Genomic DNA, 16,799 nt, shown 5'->3' with positions numbered 1-16,799 from the left:
TAAAATGTTAACTGGCTGCATAGCACATTTGACATTATTGCCCATTTTAAGAGGGAAAACAAGTATATTTCCAATAAATTTTGGCTGATTTGGATTCAGAAGTGTTCAGATATTGAACACTCCTTCTTTAAAACTAATAGACTGGAAAAAACTTTCCAGATCACAGTTTAGCTGAATATTTCCCAACATTTCATTACAACAAATCACAGTATTGACAGTTTAATATAAAAATGAAAACAAAACATGAATCTGAAGCATCCAATAAAAAGGGGGGACTAAATGGAATAAAAATGCTCCCTTTCCCCATTTTTGCATTCTGAACAGTGATTTCATTTTATTAAAAAGTGTTAGTATACTGACTTTGTTTCATACTTGTGTACTTGTGACAACACCTGAGTTGGTGGGGAAAGGAACAAGAAAAAAAAACCAGCTAATTTTCAACCATTTATTTTATTTTGTAAAAAGGCATTATTACAACTGATCACAAACAGGAGAAATCCTGGCTATTTTACAGTTATAGGTACAGAACTTAAATATTCAAGCTTGTGATGAAAAGCGGCAAGGTGGTTGCAGTGTACAATGTAAACAATTAGCTTTAGAAAGTGAACAAAAATCCTTGAGAATTCTTTACTAAAAAAACAAAACAAACTCCTCATTCCTTCCTGAAACATAATCACAGGTCAGTGTTTAAAAATTCATTTGCAAACATAATTTAAACTGTGTTCAGCCTAAAAACAGTTTTATGAAATCCAGTCTGAATGGGGCAGTGTTGAGGTCCCTGTAAAAGTAAAGATTTTCCATTTCTGGGGGGGGGGGGGGGGGGGGGGGGGGGCGGAAAGGTGCCACAACCTTTGCAGCACAGTGCAGCATAAACTTTAAATACAAAAATATTTTTATATTGTTGGGATAATAGACCTTGCATCCTGGAAAGAAGTAACAATATTGCTACTGACAGAATATTCAGTCCATATCTTTCAAGTCACATAAGGCAATTACTGTGTTAGCTTACTGTATATGGCTAAAAGAAGGTCCAGACAATGTCAGTCTTTGTTATGTTTTCCGGCTACTCCATGTATGTTCAGGTGTACTTCTGTGATCTGATGAGTGTTCAAATGGAGATCTGTGTTCTAAAGGAGATCTTGAGCCATAAGGAGACCTCTGATCTAATGGTGACCTTGGGCCACTACCAGAAGCTCTGTGGTCCATTTGCCAGTCTGAGTGGTACCTATAATCCCTGGAAGATTTATGATGACTGTACTCTGAAGTGGAATGGTGATCTAAATGTATCCTGTGGTCTGAATGGGAACGGTGATCTGAATGAGGCCGACTGTCTTTTAAACTTCCTTCCAGGTTTGACCTGTGATCTCTGCTCCTGTGGTCATCCAACTTTCTATGTTTACTATCACTATAGTATCTGAAAAGATTTACTTATATTAGTATTACTGAACACATAGTAAGAACTATAATTATGTCAATTCAACAGAACCGCATTAGAGAAATTTCTTTGTAATTCTGCATTCTCAGAAAAGATACTTTGGTGCTTACTAGAAGCATACTGCAAAACCAGGAAGGGAATTCTTAACAGATTTGACAATTGCCGAAGCAATTTACCTGCTGTCTTGTTTATAGTGAACCCAGTCTCTGTGGTCTTTTCCATTGCTGAAGGCTGAATAGGACCTTTTCCTAGAGTCACTTTTCTTATAAGCATCTCCCTGATGCCTGTCCTTAAGACGATCATGGTATTGTGACAAATGTCTATCAGAAGAATAACTGTCCCTGCTACTGTCATCATGGTTTGTATTCTCTTTCAGTCTTTCAACATCTGTTTAATAAAGCAGAGGTTATAAGGAAGTCTCATAAACTATAATTTTTTTTCTTCACCAATTCAAACAGCACTTCTACCTGTCAGATTTAAAGCAATGTGAAAGCGGCATTATAATTTGCAAAACAAGATCTAAACAACTGAAAGACAAATGCACTAATGTGAGTGAACGAAGAGAAACCTCAGAAGTAAATAGAGGGTAAGCAAGCTAGAAACGTAGATATATAGAGCTGAGAAACTAAAATTTTCCACTTTACAGACTGAATGGAGAGGATCAGTATGGTCCAAATGAGTAGTGAGTAGAGACCAGATCCCTTTAGTAGAGCAATTTTAAACAGAATGGTAGGAAGTTCCTCTCTAAGGAGAGATAGCCCTAGCATGAACATCAGTTTTAGAGGTATACCTTGCTAATGAAAGTTTTTTAATGGTATTTCTAAAATACATTTTACTCATTTTAAACCCATGATAACATACTCAAAGTTTTACATAACATGATATAAAACCAGGTAATACAAGAAGGCAAGTGTGGGAGCATAGAAAAACAGCCCTATTGTCAACAATAAAAGACATCCCATAAAACTGATTGCTAACCATGACTTCAGGGAATATCTTTCTTATAATATGGTGACATTACAACTGCTACAAACAGAGGTTTACAAGTGTTGAGTTGGCCTCTCTCCCACCTCAAAATTAAATACAAAAGTGGTTTGGGGTTTTTTTTCTAATTAATTTACTTTCAAAGAATGGCCAAATAACTTGCTACTAAAATCAGTAAGTATCAAATTCAGTCTGTGCTCAGTTGAATTTCATCAGCAAACTAGTGAAGTTATGCTAAGTCAGCCTATCCCTATGATATCTAACAGTATGGAAGTTCTAGGAGACAGTTTTAAGCTTATTTCATTTTACATACCATCATTTAAGATATCCAGCACAATAATATGCTCAAGATTTCTTACCTGGATTTCTAATTACATGTGTATTCATATTGCTGCCAATACTCTGGTCACTGTGTTGCTAAAAGAGACAAGTACAAAAACTGTCATTGATAAATCCCAAAGTTGCATCTGAATTCTTCAGAAAATATCCTAAAAAAACAGACTAGTCTACTGTAGAGGAATGAAGCTGGGTTAATTAACATTGATAATATCCAGCTGTGGGCTGGCTTCCAGGGCAGCGGGTTGGCTGATGGGGATAAGGTGCAGCTGTGGCTGGTTCCTGCTAAATGGTTAAATAGCTCTAAGGGAGATAGAAGAGGGGCAGCTGATGAAGAGAGATCTGGAAAGAGAAGAGTGTGTGCCTGCCCTCCCTCCCTCCCTCCCTAGATGAGGAGGGCCAAGGAGAAGGTAGCAGAGGGACTGGCTTAAAGAGTAAGAAAGATCTTAGAAACCTTGCGAGGGATTGGTGGCCATGCTAGGGCATAGGTGTGCTAACTACTTATTAAAGTTAACCTGGTACGTGATGGTAAAAGACCTTGTTGCAGCTAGGTAGTTTTGAGAGTGCTGTGACTGTTTACTGAACAGTAAAATACACTTAAAATGTATTGAGTGTACTAAATTGATACTTAATAAACCAGTTATAAATCTTGGAATATAAATTTTTATATTTAGAGGAGTCTGAAAATATTACCTGAGATTCTTGGCGTTTTTTGATTGCATGCTTATACAGCTTGTGCAGCTTTCTAGCATCAAATTCTGTAAACTTGGAGACAAAAATCCACAAGTTTCTGAGGAAAAAGAGAGATTATAAGTCTTCCATATATTAGTTTTATTGTATCATACAACAGAACATGGACTTAAATTATTTCAACAGTACTTCAGTAAACCAAAATCATTGTAAAGTCTGTGTATTGGGTCTGGCTGAGCCCCATAGCAGCCCTCACAGTGCTGTGCTTGTATTGGTAGCTAAAAAGGCGGTGATAACACACCAGTGTTTTGGCTACAGCATCAAAGCTGTCTCTGCAGTCTTTCCCCCCATATCACCAGTAGGCTGGGAGTGGGCAAGATCTTGGGAGGGACATAGCCTGGACAGCTGACCCAAAGTGACCAATGGGATATTCCATACCCTATGACATCTGCTCAGCTAGAAAAGCTAAGAGGAAGGGGGGGTGGGGAGATGGATTAGTTATTTACAATGTTTGTCTTCTGGAGCAACTGCTACACATATTGAAAAGCCCTGCTTCCTGGGAAGTGGTTGAATATTGCCTGCTGATGGGAAGTAGAGAATAACATATTTTGTTTTCCTTCACTTCTGTGTGTGCAACTTTTGCTATTGCTTTGTTAAACTGCTTTTATCTTGACCCGTAAGGCTTTTTTTCTCCATCTTCTTTTCTTCCCCCCTGTTCTGCTGAGGAGGGGAATGATAGAGCAGCTTGGTAGGCACCTGGAGTCCAGCCAAGGTCATCCCACCACAGTCTGTTACACAGAATATTACCTAGCTGCACAGCAAACGTTATTTAGCTGTATTTCAAACATTTGAGAAATTAATTCCTTTAAGAATTTGTCATTTTGTAATATTTATCACAATGACTGCCAAAAGAAAAGTAGCGTTAATGGTAATTCTGTTAATATAATTTGTGCAATTGCATAAAAAAGTAGTTTTCAATTTGTTGTGCAAGTCTTCTGAAAGATTGTTTGAAATGTGTCAGAAAACATGAGTATTTACTATTCCGTAAAGATTCTTCCAAACTTGAAATCTCTTGCACTGTAAGAAATTTGACCTAAATGCCATATTTCCTACAGATATCAGGGACAGGATTTTTCCACAGAGTGCCGAAGCCTGGTCAAAACTTTTGAATCCAAATGAGAAATCTGAAAGAGGATGGAAATAGCATGGCAAAAACTTTGATCTAATCTATGCTATGAAAGAAGAAAGGAAAATAAATCAACACTTTTGGTGTCAAAAAGCCAAAACCCTAAAGATGTTTGCTTCTATGATTGCAGACACCGGATCTGAAGTCTAGAATTCTTTTGGCAAAGTTTACAGGTGAAGTGCTTAAAAGTGTACAGAATACCACACTGTTCTTATTAGTGCTTAGTTCAGAAACATCTCAAGTGTGTAGGTTCAAGAAGCATCTATTTGCTCTTTCACAGTGATGATTTAAACATTATAGTTTTGGCATAAAGGTTTGCAAAAGTAGATGTAACCAGCCAATGGTGTGCCCAATGACATCTGTATAAGAAATGCAGAATGAATACCTTTACTATATTCTATGACTTAAAGACAGATTAAATACATATTTTAATAATCTATATATGGTCTTGTAGTAGCATTATTATGAATTAATATTATAGTAGCTCTACTATGAATTTCCACTTAAAGAAATATGTTTACCAATGTGTCTTTTTTTGTGTATTTCAGTTCACCCTAATATTTTGAAGTAAAGCAAGTGCAAACAGCAGGAATATTTTATGTTAACAACAGTCTGCAAGGAAATTAAACACTTGACTGAGTGTTGTATATGGAACTGCAAGGATAGATTTGCAACCATAAAGGATTAAAGTGCATATTATAAAACTAACTCAAATTGTATGATGAACTTAACAACAAAATATAACAAGCTTATAAACCAACATTTTTCTTATTTTTTCCCCTGAAGTTGTCACCTCACAGATGCATAAGGACAATTAAAACTCTTCTTTCATTTTGAAATACATCTGGGTATGGTATAAATGTTTTTTATAAAGTCACAGTTAATATCTGATTTCATTTTAGAGTATATTTTAAAAAACAATAAAGGATTCTGCAACTCAAAATCATTCAAACTTCAACACACAATTATATAATGGCCTATTTTTAGCAAGAATAAAAAATATAAAAACAAAAACAAAACTCCAAAGTTGAAAAAGCCAGATTTTTTAATGATAATAACTCTTTTTCCACTAAACATTAAATATACTCTAAATGCAGTTATTTTCTGTTTGCTTTTGGGTTTAAGTAGTAAGATTATTTCACTTACTGGAAAAAATGCATTGCTATTCAAGTATGAAAAAGTGAATCCATTAAAAGCTGGAGCCATTTATAATCATAAATCCTTATTTAATACAGCAGAAAAATACAAGAAAGGGAAAATAAAAACTACTCTTCTTAATAGAAGCTATTATGGATTTTTCTTTTTCAAGAAAAATCATGCAGAATAACTTACTTTCTCCACTGTTTAATTTGTTCAGGATTTGTGTATTCCTTTAGACATTCAGTAATGTGGTCCCCAATTTTGATTAGGCACTGTCTAGTATGCTCCAGCTGTTCCCTTTCAGAAAGGCCTTTCTCTGGTCTATCCAGTTGCTTCAATGCTGCTTTGACAGGCCTCATTCTTTCTTTGCACTATAAAATGTAAAAAAGGCATACATTAATTCAAAGGAAAATAAAAAGATAATAAATATTTTAAAATATGACCCACCCTTACTGTGCTATTTATATAGGCAAAGACAGTACTGTTGTAAGCCAAATGAAAAACAAGTCTTCGCTCACAGCTTTTAGTTTTACTACAAGGTTTCATTTTGGAAAAGTAGTATTTTAAGTCCAGTTGAAAATTTACTCCTACATGAAAGCATTACATTGTATGTAACAAATATTAAAGATTTAAGAAATCACAAATTTAATATAGAAGAGGGAAAGGAATTATAACTATGTTTTACAATCATGGGTTTAACTTTCAGCACAAGTATATAGGATGACTTATTCTACTTTGTATAGCTTTCAAGGTCCTAAAAACTCAGTGTCAAGATTAAGAATGTTAAAATATATTTTAAGTAGATACTTTCTGCAACCGTTAAACTTGGCATTCAACAGAGGATCAGTGTTCCTTCTCTGAGAAATTTTTAAGCCTGAGTTCTATGCAAATACTGACAGAAACTGAGCTATCTAGGATAAAGCTAGTTTAGGTGTGCCTGAATTAGTAACAGTGATGACAACACAGATATACCCATAGATGTATTTCACATGTACATTCTTGAATTTTCACACCAACTCAAATGTGTTAATAGTAAACGCAGATAAACCAGTTAGCATGTTTTAAAGTCACTTGCTTGGAAATTCCATTCAATCACAATGGCAAGGTAGACAGATGAAATGCATATTTTTACCTGTCACAAGGTAGACAAGAAGTCAAATGAGTTAGCCTCAACGATCCACAGCAGTAATTTCCATTTGAAAAGGTAAACGTGCTAATTAGATTGCATCTGACCATAGCATAATGATGAACAGAGGGCCTGGCCAAAAGAAATGTTCTATATGCAAACCCAACCTAGAATTGCTCCCACTAAGGAAGAGAGGCAAGTCTGTATATCCAGAATAAAAAATATGAGGGGTTTTGGAGAACGTCACCATCACTCTGTCAACATCTAGGGACAACTCAAAAAATCAGTGAAGCTGTTCCATTACCAGTTCATGCCATTAAGTAATTAAGCAGCTACATTACATATTGCGCTAATCACAGCTTAAAGCAACCTTTAAAAAGACAATTTTAAAAGTACACTGCTTAAGCGTAAAGGTGGACAGAGAAACATAATTGTACATGGGAATTGAGTGATTTTTAAGTCACCTAGCCATACACAAGATATCCTGGAAATCATGGATGAGTCGCAACATTTAGATAAAAAACAAAACAAAAACCCATATACATAAACTGTTCAGTACCATACTGATAAGAAAATAAGATAATTTGTCTCTCACAGCCAGCACCACAGTAGATCCAGTAAACCTGCCTGGCAGTAACAGACAACTTTTAAGACCTCAGCGATAGAACTTCCACAGCAGAAAAGTAGCTCAAAGTAACTCCTTAGCATCTTTCCAAAGGCCCCAATCGACCTAGAAAACTTTACATAGATTGAGTTTACCTACCTTTTTTTCTTCCAATATCGATTCTGTTGAGGTCAAAAGTAGTGATATAACTGAAATTCTTTTGGTATCAGATACATTACTCTGTCAAGATATTTCCAAGAACTTTAGGATTTGTTCCTTCCTCTAACGCAGGAAGTCTGTAATACTTCAAGAGTAACTTTAAAACTGAATTTCTCTTGTTAGCTTACAAAGAACAAAGGAGTATTTGATAAGGCCAAGCCAGAGACTACAGCAGCTGCATTAAAATTCATTCATTTCTGTCCTTTAAGAAGCAGTATCCACAAATTATTCTTGAGTATGGATCTTCAGAGTCTGTATTTTAAAAGTATTCAGCGCACAGATGACTAGACAAATACTCCACTATACTACATAAATGCAATAAAATAAAATTGCTGGCCGGAAAACAAAACTGACTTTAGTATAGTGTTGATAACCCTTCACTGATCTAAAATTTTACTGACAATAGATATCTGTGCTATAATGCCTAATAGCAGAATCAAGAACATCAGAAATTGTATTCATTTAGAATATCAAGTGTAAATGCTAAGTTATCAAACAAGGGACTTGCCACACTGAATGTCTTCTGATCCAGTTCTTCAGATTCTTCAGATATAGGAACTGGTTCACTAGTTGCAGTAATATGAACTGGAATATCCAACAATGAAACTTTTTTACTTTTTTCTTTGTTTTCAGATTTGACTTCATTTACCTAAGAACAAAATATGAAAATGTATGTGATAAGCAAACCTTATTTTTGGGCTGGAATTATACTGCAATTAGGCAATCACTGTAATTACTACATTCTCTTCAATAATAACAAGAAAAAAATATAAATTTCTGACATTCAATGACAGTACCTTTTATTTTCTCTTTCTGATGGACAGAGAAAGAGAACGGACAAGTTCCTTGCACCACTTGCACTCTCAGTCCCACTAAGCTATGCATCTTTAAAGAGGTAATTTCCCATTTCATTTGCCTGTCCTTGTAGTTACAAGTGGTAAAAATAAAACTTCAAATGATGCAAAAGATTTCATTGATAAGACAACTGTGAGGTAAATGACTCAAAATATCTTTTCAACTCAAAATCATTCACAAACACCTGGTGGCCTTTTCTAGTGCTATATAAGAAAAATAAACTTATTTACCTTTTCTTCCTTTACTTCTTTTTCTTTCTGTGTGGATTCTTTTACTTTTTCTCTCTTGTCTTTAATATTTTTTAGTTCTTTCTTATCCTCTTTTTCTTTTTTTTCCCTTTTCAAATCCCTCTTATTTTCTTTTTCTTTTGTCTCTCTTTTTTCTTCAGCTTCCTTCTTTATACCAATATCTGGTTCAGGCTTTTCTTCATTTTCTTCTTCTGCTTTTACTTTTTTATGTGGATGTTTCACAGAAAAAATCTCATCCTGCAATACACAAGCATATATGTCAGATCAAATTGAATTTCTAACTATACAAGTTTTGTAATCATCAGATTAAACTGTATTTTTATCTGTGTGATCTCTTTAGACTTAGATTTAACACCTATCAAATGGAGCTGGATGCAGCTTCCAAACAAAATGAGGACTACTCACTCATTTCCTTGATGTGACACAAAACAAGTACTGATTGGGCAGGGGTACTGGTGTGTGTGTGAGAGAGATTAAGTCCATTTAACTTTCTTATCCCCAAAGAAATCTGTCCCTGTAAAGGTAGTTAAGCTGCAAAGAGCTAAAACCAGTAAGGAAGTAGGTATCACAAGACTGAGCTGATTTTTCAGGACATGGTGATGATAAAAGACCTCTGTTCTGATTAGCTTTGTAACTTTTCACTGACCACAAATTAAACATTCACAGTCACAACAGAAGGGAACAGAGTTCCAACTTTCTCTTTTTCCAGAGGTGTTCTGAAGAATCTGGTGTTCCTTCAGCTACCTTCAAAGTCACAAAATTAGGTGCAACATGGCCTCTAAACTTAATCTGTTTTATTTTTTCTTTCTCTAGTGGTTTCTGCTGTGTGATAAATTTAAATAAATGACCCAACAAAAACAGAGACCTAAAGGAATACATCAGAAGTAATAAAAACATAACAAAGTTGAATAGTCTATTAGAATAATGAAAGTCCTGACATACACAGAAGCATTCACTTGCATGTCTTAAAAAAATCATTTATTCATGTTCTTTCTAATCAAGCTTGATGTTTTTTTCCTGAGCCTGAACAGAAGTTGGTATCTGAAGAATCATTATCAGTACTAATAATGGATTAGTCAGAAACATTAGTTTTATGTTCAGATGTTACATTAAAATTGCATTTCTAGCAGATACAATGCTCAAGTCTCTAAAGAACACTGAAATTACACAATGTCACTTGTACTTGGGTGACAACATTATTTTATGATATTATAATTTGGAAAATTAATCATAATGCCTGAGCTACAGGCTTATCATTACATTAAAATAAATATAATCTTTCATGTGATTATATTGATGCAATATTAACTGCCACAGAAGGAGGATGCATTCAAGTTTATTTATTAAGTCAAACAGAAGATCGAATAGAAAGCATTACTAATAGAAACAACTGAATAGCCATCTTTACCATATGAATGATATTTACCTCATTTTCTTCATCATCTTCATCAGATTTTTCTGAGGGTGGTAATGAGGAGTCACTTTTTATTTCTTCTTTAATTTTTGCAGCCTTTGTTGCTCTATTCTTCTTAGTTCTTGTTTTCCTCCTCTTTGAGTTGCCCTGAATGCAAATTAGTACCTTTTTTATGTCAACTGACAAGTGTCTTTGCACCACAGTTGCAGAAAAAGATTTGTTTTTCATGTTAAAGAAAGCATTTGTTTTATTTATTGCCACTAATGACCACCACTTTTCTCAGGACTGGAGACAGAGCCTAATGCAACAGTAGAGAATATATACAAATAAGAGAGAATAAAACAAGATTAAACTTGCAATTCATTCATTGAGTTAGTCTCATATAATATGATTAGCAATACAGAGAAAAATTACACAAAGCAGAGTGGAACTAAGAATAAAACAAGTATCTGCTGACATACCCATAAGCATATTATATTATCTTGCTACTGAATATCAAGCTTTACTTACTGCACCAGTAAGTCTTTGCACTTCTTTTCTTGCAAGATCTTTATTCAATAATTTAATGAGGTAATCTGCACGGGTCTGTAACTGCTTGGCCTGGGGTTTCTTATCTGGATCATCAGGTAAAATCTGAGGAGAGAAATAGTAGTATCAACTACAAGTACACATTATCAAATTGGGAAGCTGCTAGTCTGGAACACTGGGAACAGAAAAAGCTGAATTTAAAAAAGGTAAAAAAACAATTTCTGTTTCCACTCTCATAGTTTATCTAAAAAAATTTCAGAGCTCCTGTACCACTGTCATCTACAGATTTCCTAGTTCTGCCTTGTGCTTCTAAATGCATTAACTCATTACCACAGGATATTTCAGAAGCCAAAAATATGAGTTGTTTCATAAAATAAGCAAATTAATAGAAGGCAGGGGCAGGATATCATTAAACAGATTTGTATACAATCCTGACGACTCAAATCCCAAAGCTACAAGTTGTTGGCAATGTTTGCTTCACTCCAGTCTTTCCCTAAATGTTTCTCACCATTCTAAGCAGCCATTGTGTCACTTCTAATCTGATGAGTACAGCTATTCTCCTGTTGCAAATGAAAGACAGTTTCAAGCAAAGAAACCAGGGCTAGGAAAACCAAACCAAAACCTCAAAACAACCTTCCCTCCAAAAGATCAAGAATAAAATTAACATAACTAGAGCATTTAAACTAGGGAAGATGGAAGAGAAAGAATTCAAGTGACAGAGATCCAAATACATAGAAATACAGAAACAAATCAGACTCTGAGAAGGTATACTTCAACTGAATATACAAAATCTTGAAATCTAATAATTTACCAGAAGGATACAAAGGAGTACAACTGACCTAACTTCTGTGCAATTTCAGTTATCATAAAATAAGCTCTTTCAGTAACCGTTATTATTAGCATTATTACCTAAACAAAAAAGCCCTTGATGAAATGTTGTAGATGACATACCTTCTGTGTCAAACTGAGATCAGGATCCATTTTTATCATTTCCCAGCTGCCGTAGCCATATTCATAGATACCTATTAACAGATTGGAATCATCTTCCTTACCCCAATCTATATCAAAATGAGCTGCCTTGGTGTGGCATGGGATAACATATCTAGTAGAAATAAATCAGAAACATAAATAAGCAACCTTCTCAAACTTAGCAAGGGAGAGGGGAACATATCACACATCACTAAGATTCTGGTATATTTAGGTAAGTAATCTAGATATCAGGTTTTCTTACAATTTCTATAAAATATTTATTGAAATCAGTACCAAAACATGTTTTAAAGCAGATCAAGATCAAGATATAAAGAACAATGGACATCTGTGGCCATGGATTGAGTCAGAACTGGCTAACCATGAAGATAAGCTTATAATATTAATCCAGTGTAATTGCTAACTGAATAAGCAGATAGTCTAGGGACTATGATACACAAGGTAGCAACTTAAAAAGTTCAGAGGGCTAAACTACCACCAACAATTACCATCTCCTCCACTTTGACAAATATTGCTTTCTCTCAGACAGAGTTGACACAAAGAAGCTCCTCAACAAGACTATTTTCTAGTCTGAAATAATTAAGAGTAACTGAACCCAGTCCCCAATTAAAACAGTTCAAAAGCCAAAGCAAATACTAACTTCTAAGGAGAGGGAAGAAAGAATAAAAAAAGGATGTAGAACAGATTTCTGCTGCCAGTTCTTAGAGGGGATGGAGCAACACTGGTGTCCCAGCGTGCTTAGAGTCTGGATTGCTTAAATATATACATAAAAGCCTTGAATAACTTTCTACATTATGTCTTCCTTTAGGAAAAGAAAAAAAATACCTTTTCCTTTCTTCTGGATCTGAAGGAATAGATTTGTGCAATGCTGCCAACTCTTCTTCATGAGAGATGACTAGTTTTGCATTCACCTGCACTCCTGATATTCGGAATGTTGGGCCTTTAACTTTCCCAAGTCTACCTCCTTAAAATAAAGGACAAAATTATTAAAATATTTAGCCTTTATGTGTATCTTATAGACAAACATAAAGAAAAAAGGAAGTTTAATGCTATAGTAGCAGACATTCAATTATAGCAAATGACTTTTTGTTAAACAAACGCTTTAATTAAAAACTCCAGAATGTCAAGGTCTTCCAGATAATAATAGCAGATTAATTTTAAAATTCATGGTAAAGTAAAAACATGCTGCATTCTACTGCAACAACTCACTCAGGGGAAAAAAAAGCCAAAACCAAAAAGTCTTCTTACTATAATATTTTTTTCTAAATCACCTAGCATGCTAATATTTTGTTAATGTTTTCCCCTAACACAATTGTTATGTTATAATCAGAGTGCAAGAATTATTCTGATCTCGACACATTTTATTCCTCTCCCCCCCTCCCCCCCTGCTTTACCTGCTCTTTCTTGTCCAAAGGAATTGTCCTTTAAAGCCTTAATGCATCCATTATGTACAAGTTCTCCCAGACATCTAAGGTCTGTCTCAGATTTATCAACTAGCTCAGCATCTCTAGCTATAGCATCTAACCTGTAAGAAAACAAATATGTTTTTACAGCTCTAAAACTTCAGTATTATGAATGAATCCTTCAGATTTTAAAACTAGAGAAGTGATCATGTAAGTTGTCATTCACCCACACTTGCTATGCTGTGTACAATTTTGGTCCATGCAGTTAAAAGCATCTATACAAAAGAATACAGAAACTATATAAAAGGGTGTTTCACATAGAGGACAATACAACAGGAACTATAAAGGATCTTAACTATACAGTTTTGAGTTACATTACTACACATTCTTTTAAATAGAAAAGGAACTATTATATATAAAATAAAATCATTAAGACTATAAATAGTATTGAAGAAAATTAAGGCGGGAAATGATTCTAAAAATAAAAAAGTAATACAGAAAGCTTAAAATAAGAACTGACAATGAGAAAAATGCAAAACTGGCAGTTAGTCTGTTGAAAGCCTATGGCCTTATCCACTTTATCAAACAAGAAAACTGAATGATTGTCACTAATGCAGATTAAACAAGATAGTAGGTAAAGTATAAAGAAATCAAGCAGTCTTGCAAAATTTAAAGATTTGTCAAATTAGCTGTCTACATACATACCATATATGAAGAAAGGGAAAAAGATTAAATTCATGTTATAGTCAAGGCAAAAGATTAGGCACACTATTTTCTCTTCAACCTAAGGTTTCTTGGTGCATTGTTCTAATTTTAATGAAAATAAGGTTCCAAGTTGCTATACAAATATAATCAAATAAGTTTACCTTTCAAGTGGGCCACCAAATTTTTTGTAACTCTTGATAAACCTAGTAACAGAAATAATTTTTCAGTTAAAACCCCATATGCTTAACTACACTGGTTTTAAAAATGTATTTGTAAAGTCTTAGTACAAGGCTATGTGGACAATGCAAAGAAAATAAGAACTAGAGAGACTAAGACAGCTTAGTATATCAAGATAACCCACAATTAAAGCCAGAGTTTATTTGGTTTAATACCTGATGTAAATAAAACAATAGAAGATACAATTTATTTCAAAAATTACTAATTAGTTTAACAAGACAAAGGATTCAGCAATGTGATGTGTCTAATCATAAAAATCAAATGTGGATGCATAGTAAATAGAGAAGTTGGACATTATGTTAGGCCTGTCATAATAAAGAGTAGCTAGCTGCAATTTTAAGGTGATTTTAAGACTTAGGAAAACATAATATGGAAGATAAAGGAATTCAAACACAAGAATACCCCTGACAAAAGCAGCAAACCATTATATGTTAGATGTAATGAAAAGGAAACAAGGCTCTTTAAGGTTATTTATATAATCAAAAATATTTTTATAAACTTTACAATAAAAAATATTTTTATAAACTTTACAGTATTTTAGAGAAACATGAATACTTAAATTACAGAAGCAAAGTAGCATTTCACAAACCAAAGCAAAACAATTTCTCCTCCTTCTACCAAAGAAGTATTTTTAGCACCAGATATTGATGGGACCAGCTGTACAGAATCACTTATGTACTGTTTTTTGCTGAGATAAAGTTAATTTTCTTCAGAGCACCTTACCTGCTAGTAGGTTTTGGATTTGTAACCAAAACAATGTTGATAACACAGGGATGTTTTTGTTATCGCTGAGCAGTGCTTACACAGAGTAAAGGCCTTTTCTGCTTCTCAGCCCACCCCACCAACAAGTAGGCTGGGGGTGCACAAGAAGTCAGGAGGTGACACAGCCAGGACAGCTGATCCCAACTGACCAAAGGGATATTCCAGACCATATGACATGATGCTCAGCAATAAAAGCTGGGGGAAGGAGATGATGTTCAGTGTTTGTCTTCCCAAGTAACGTTACACATGATGGAGCCCTGCTTTCCTGGAGATGGCTGAACACCTGCCTGCCGATGGGAAGTAGTGAATGAATTCCTTGTTTTGCTTTGCTTTGCTTGTGCATGCAGCTTTTGCTTTGCCTATTGTCGTTATCTCAACTCATGAGTTTTCTCACTTTTACCCTTCTAATTCTCTCCCCAATCCCTCTAGGGGAGATTAAGCAAGCAGCTATGTGATGCTACCTACCAAGGTTAAACCATAACGACTTATCAAAATGGATTTTGTTGTTGGGGGGGTTTTTTTGTTTTAAAAAGCACCATATAACATTAATTCAAATACAAAGGCAAGAAAATTAAAATAGAACAAAAGTCACTGAATCTTTTGTAGGTATTTTCACAAAAATGTGCATATCATTTCTTCAACCACAGTTTTTAGGTTAAATGATGGGAAGTAAAATATTTTGTTTGTGGGGTTAAAAAGAAGCTCACCCGTTTTAGAAACTGGCTTTTGAAATCACTGTCTTCAGGGGATGCAGAAAGAATAATACATATTGAATGACTGTAAAACAATTGAGAACATCTTTTGACCTCAATGTTATCCCTCATCAAAATATGGACAAATTCTGGACATAACTGTTCCTTATGTCATCACCCCAGACTACACAGAATTAAGCCTTAAATGCCTAGAATAAAAAATTTCAACTAAATTCAGGAAAAATGGACTGTTTTCCATATTTTCAAACTCTAAAATGACAAAAAAAATATGTGCTGTCCCTTTAAAAAATGCATGTCCCCCCACATCTTACCGCCTAATCTCTGCATCGCTAAATCCTTTAATATTTTCTCGAGGAATAGTTCGTGGTCGTCCACGTTTTTTTGGTCGTTTTCTTTCTGAGATGGAGTCACTATCAGATCCAGAATATCTTCTGCTCCTACCGCATTTCCCTTCACTTCCATTAAAGCTGATCTGGAATTTCAGATTAAGTAGTTCAAAGCTACATGACAAACATTTGTCAAAAATGGGGGGGGGGGGGTGTGTGTGGAGTGGTGCCACATTTGAAAACCACCCAACCCAAAATAGCAGCAACAAGACACACCCTCCCCCCAAAAAAAAAACAAACAAACAAACAAACAAACAAAAAAAACCCCAAAAAACCCAAACCTCAAAGTTTAAAGTTTTTGGTCAAAACCCAGAGATACCTGTTTTGCACAGTTTCTCATCCTTGGGAGCATATATATTTCTTCAAGCTCTTTTTGTTTTTCCTCCTCTTCTATTCGTCGCCGCTGGACTTCTGGAATGATTTCTTCCCAGTTTCTTAAATTTTGTTCTGGTTCCAACTCAATGTCATCTTCATCCATATTGGAAAAGTTAGCCACCTTATGCATTGGAACATAAGTATTTTCACCAAATCAATACATGATTTTATTTAAACAAAGAGTCACTAATTAATATTTTAGGAAAACTTAGTTCAGAATGGCATATTTTATCTATTTATATATACACAAAATGTACACATATAAAATGATTCATGAAGCGCTGTCTTTAATGAAAGTATTTTCATATATGAAACACACACACTCCATACAACATGGCTGAATATAAAGATAAGAATCTTTTTTTTCTTTTACAAGTTGAATAATATAGAAACACTATGAAATGCCTCCTCAGTAGCTGTGACTGTTGTTTAATTTCCTTCAAAGCAGAAAGCAAGTCTAACTGAA

At 34.6% G+C, this 16,799-nt stretch overlaps 1 protein-coding gene across 4 annotated transcripts in view; it reads right to left on the bottom strand.

Moving 5' to 3' along the window:
* Nucleotides 1-431: 431 nt before the first annotated feature.
* Nucleotides 432-16,799, bottom strand: part of LOC121080572 (chromodomain-helicase-DNA-binding protein 1-like) — a 67,514-nt gene continuing 51,146 nt past the window's right edge. For 3 of the 4 annotated variants that reach the window (XM_040578673.1, XM_040578676.1, XM_040578674.1), the window contains 15 exons: nt 16,278-16,454; nt 15,884-16,044; nt 14,022-14,063; nt 13,147-13,277; nt 12,578-12,716; nt 11,717-11,867; nt 10,748-10,870; nt 10,250-10,402; nt 8,806-9,060; nt 8,229-8,369; nt 5,964-6,142; nt 3,449-3,545; nt 2,779-2,836; nt 1,612-1,822; nt 432-1,414 (listed from right to left, as the gene is read on the bottom strand). In XM_040578673.1, coding sequence (XP_040434607.1) covers nt 1,051-1,414; nt 1,612-1,822; nt 2,779-2,836; nt 3,449-3,545; nt 5,964-6,142; nt 8,229-8,369; nt 8,806-9,060; nt 10,250-10,402; nt 10,748-10,870; nt 11,717-11,867; nt 12,578-12,716; nt 13,147-13,277; nt 14,022-14,063; nt 15,884-16,044; nt 16,278-16,454 — 2,382 coding nt within the window. In that variant the 3' untranslated portion in view covers nt 432-1,050. The remainder of the gene's footprint in view (nt 1,415-1,611; nt 1,823-2,778; nt 2,837-3,448; nt 3,546-5,963; nt 6,143-8,228; nt 8,370-8,805; nt 9,061-10,249; nt 10,403-10,747; nt 10,871-11,716; nt 11,868-12,577; nt 12,717-13,146; nt 13,278-14,021; nt 14,064-15,883; nt 16,045-16,277; nt 16,455-16,799) is intronic. The other variant, XM_040578675.1, reaches the window with a different exon arrangement.

Source organism: Falco naumanni, chromosome W (assembly GCF_017639655.2).
Source record: "Falco naumanni isolate bFalNau1 chromosome W, bFalNau1.pat, whole genome shotgun sequence".
NCBI classification, from domain to species: domain Eukaryota; kingdom Metazoa; phylum Chordata; class Aves; order Falconiformes; family Falconidae; genus Falco; species Falco naumanni.
This window is presented reverse-complemented; position numbering and strand designations above follow the sequence as displayed.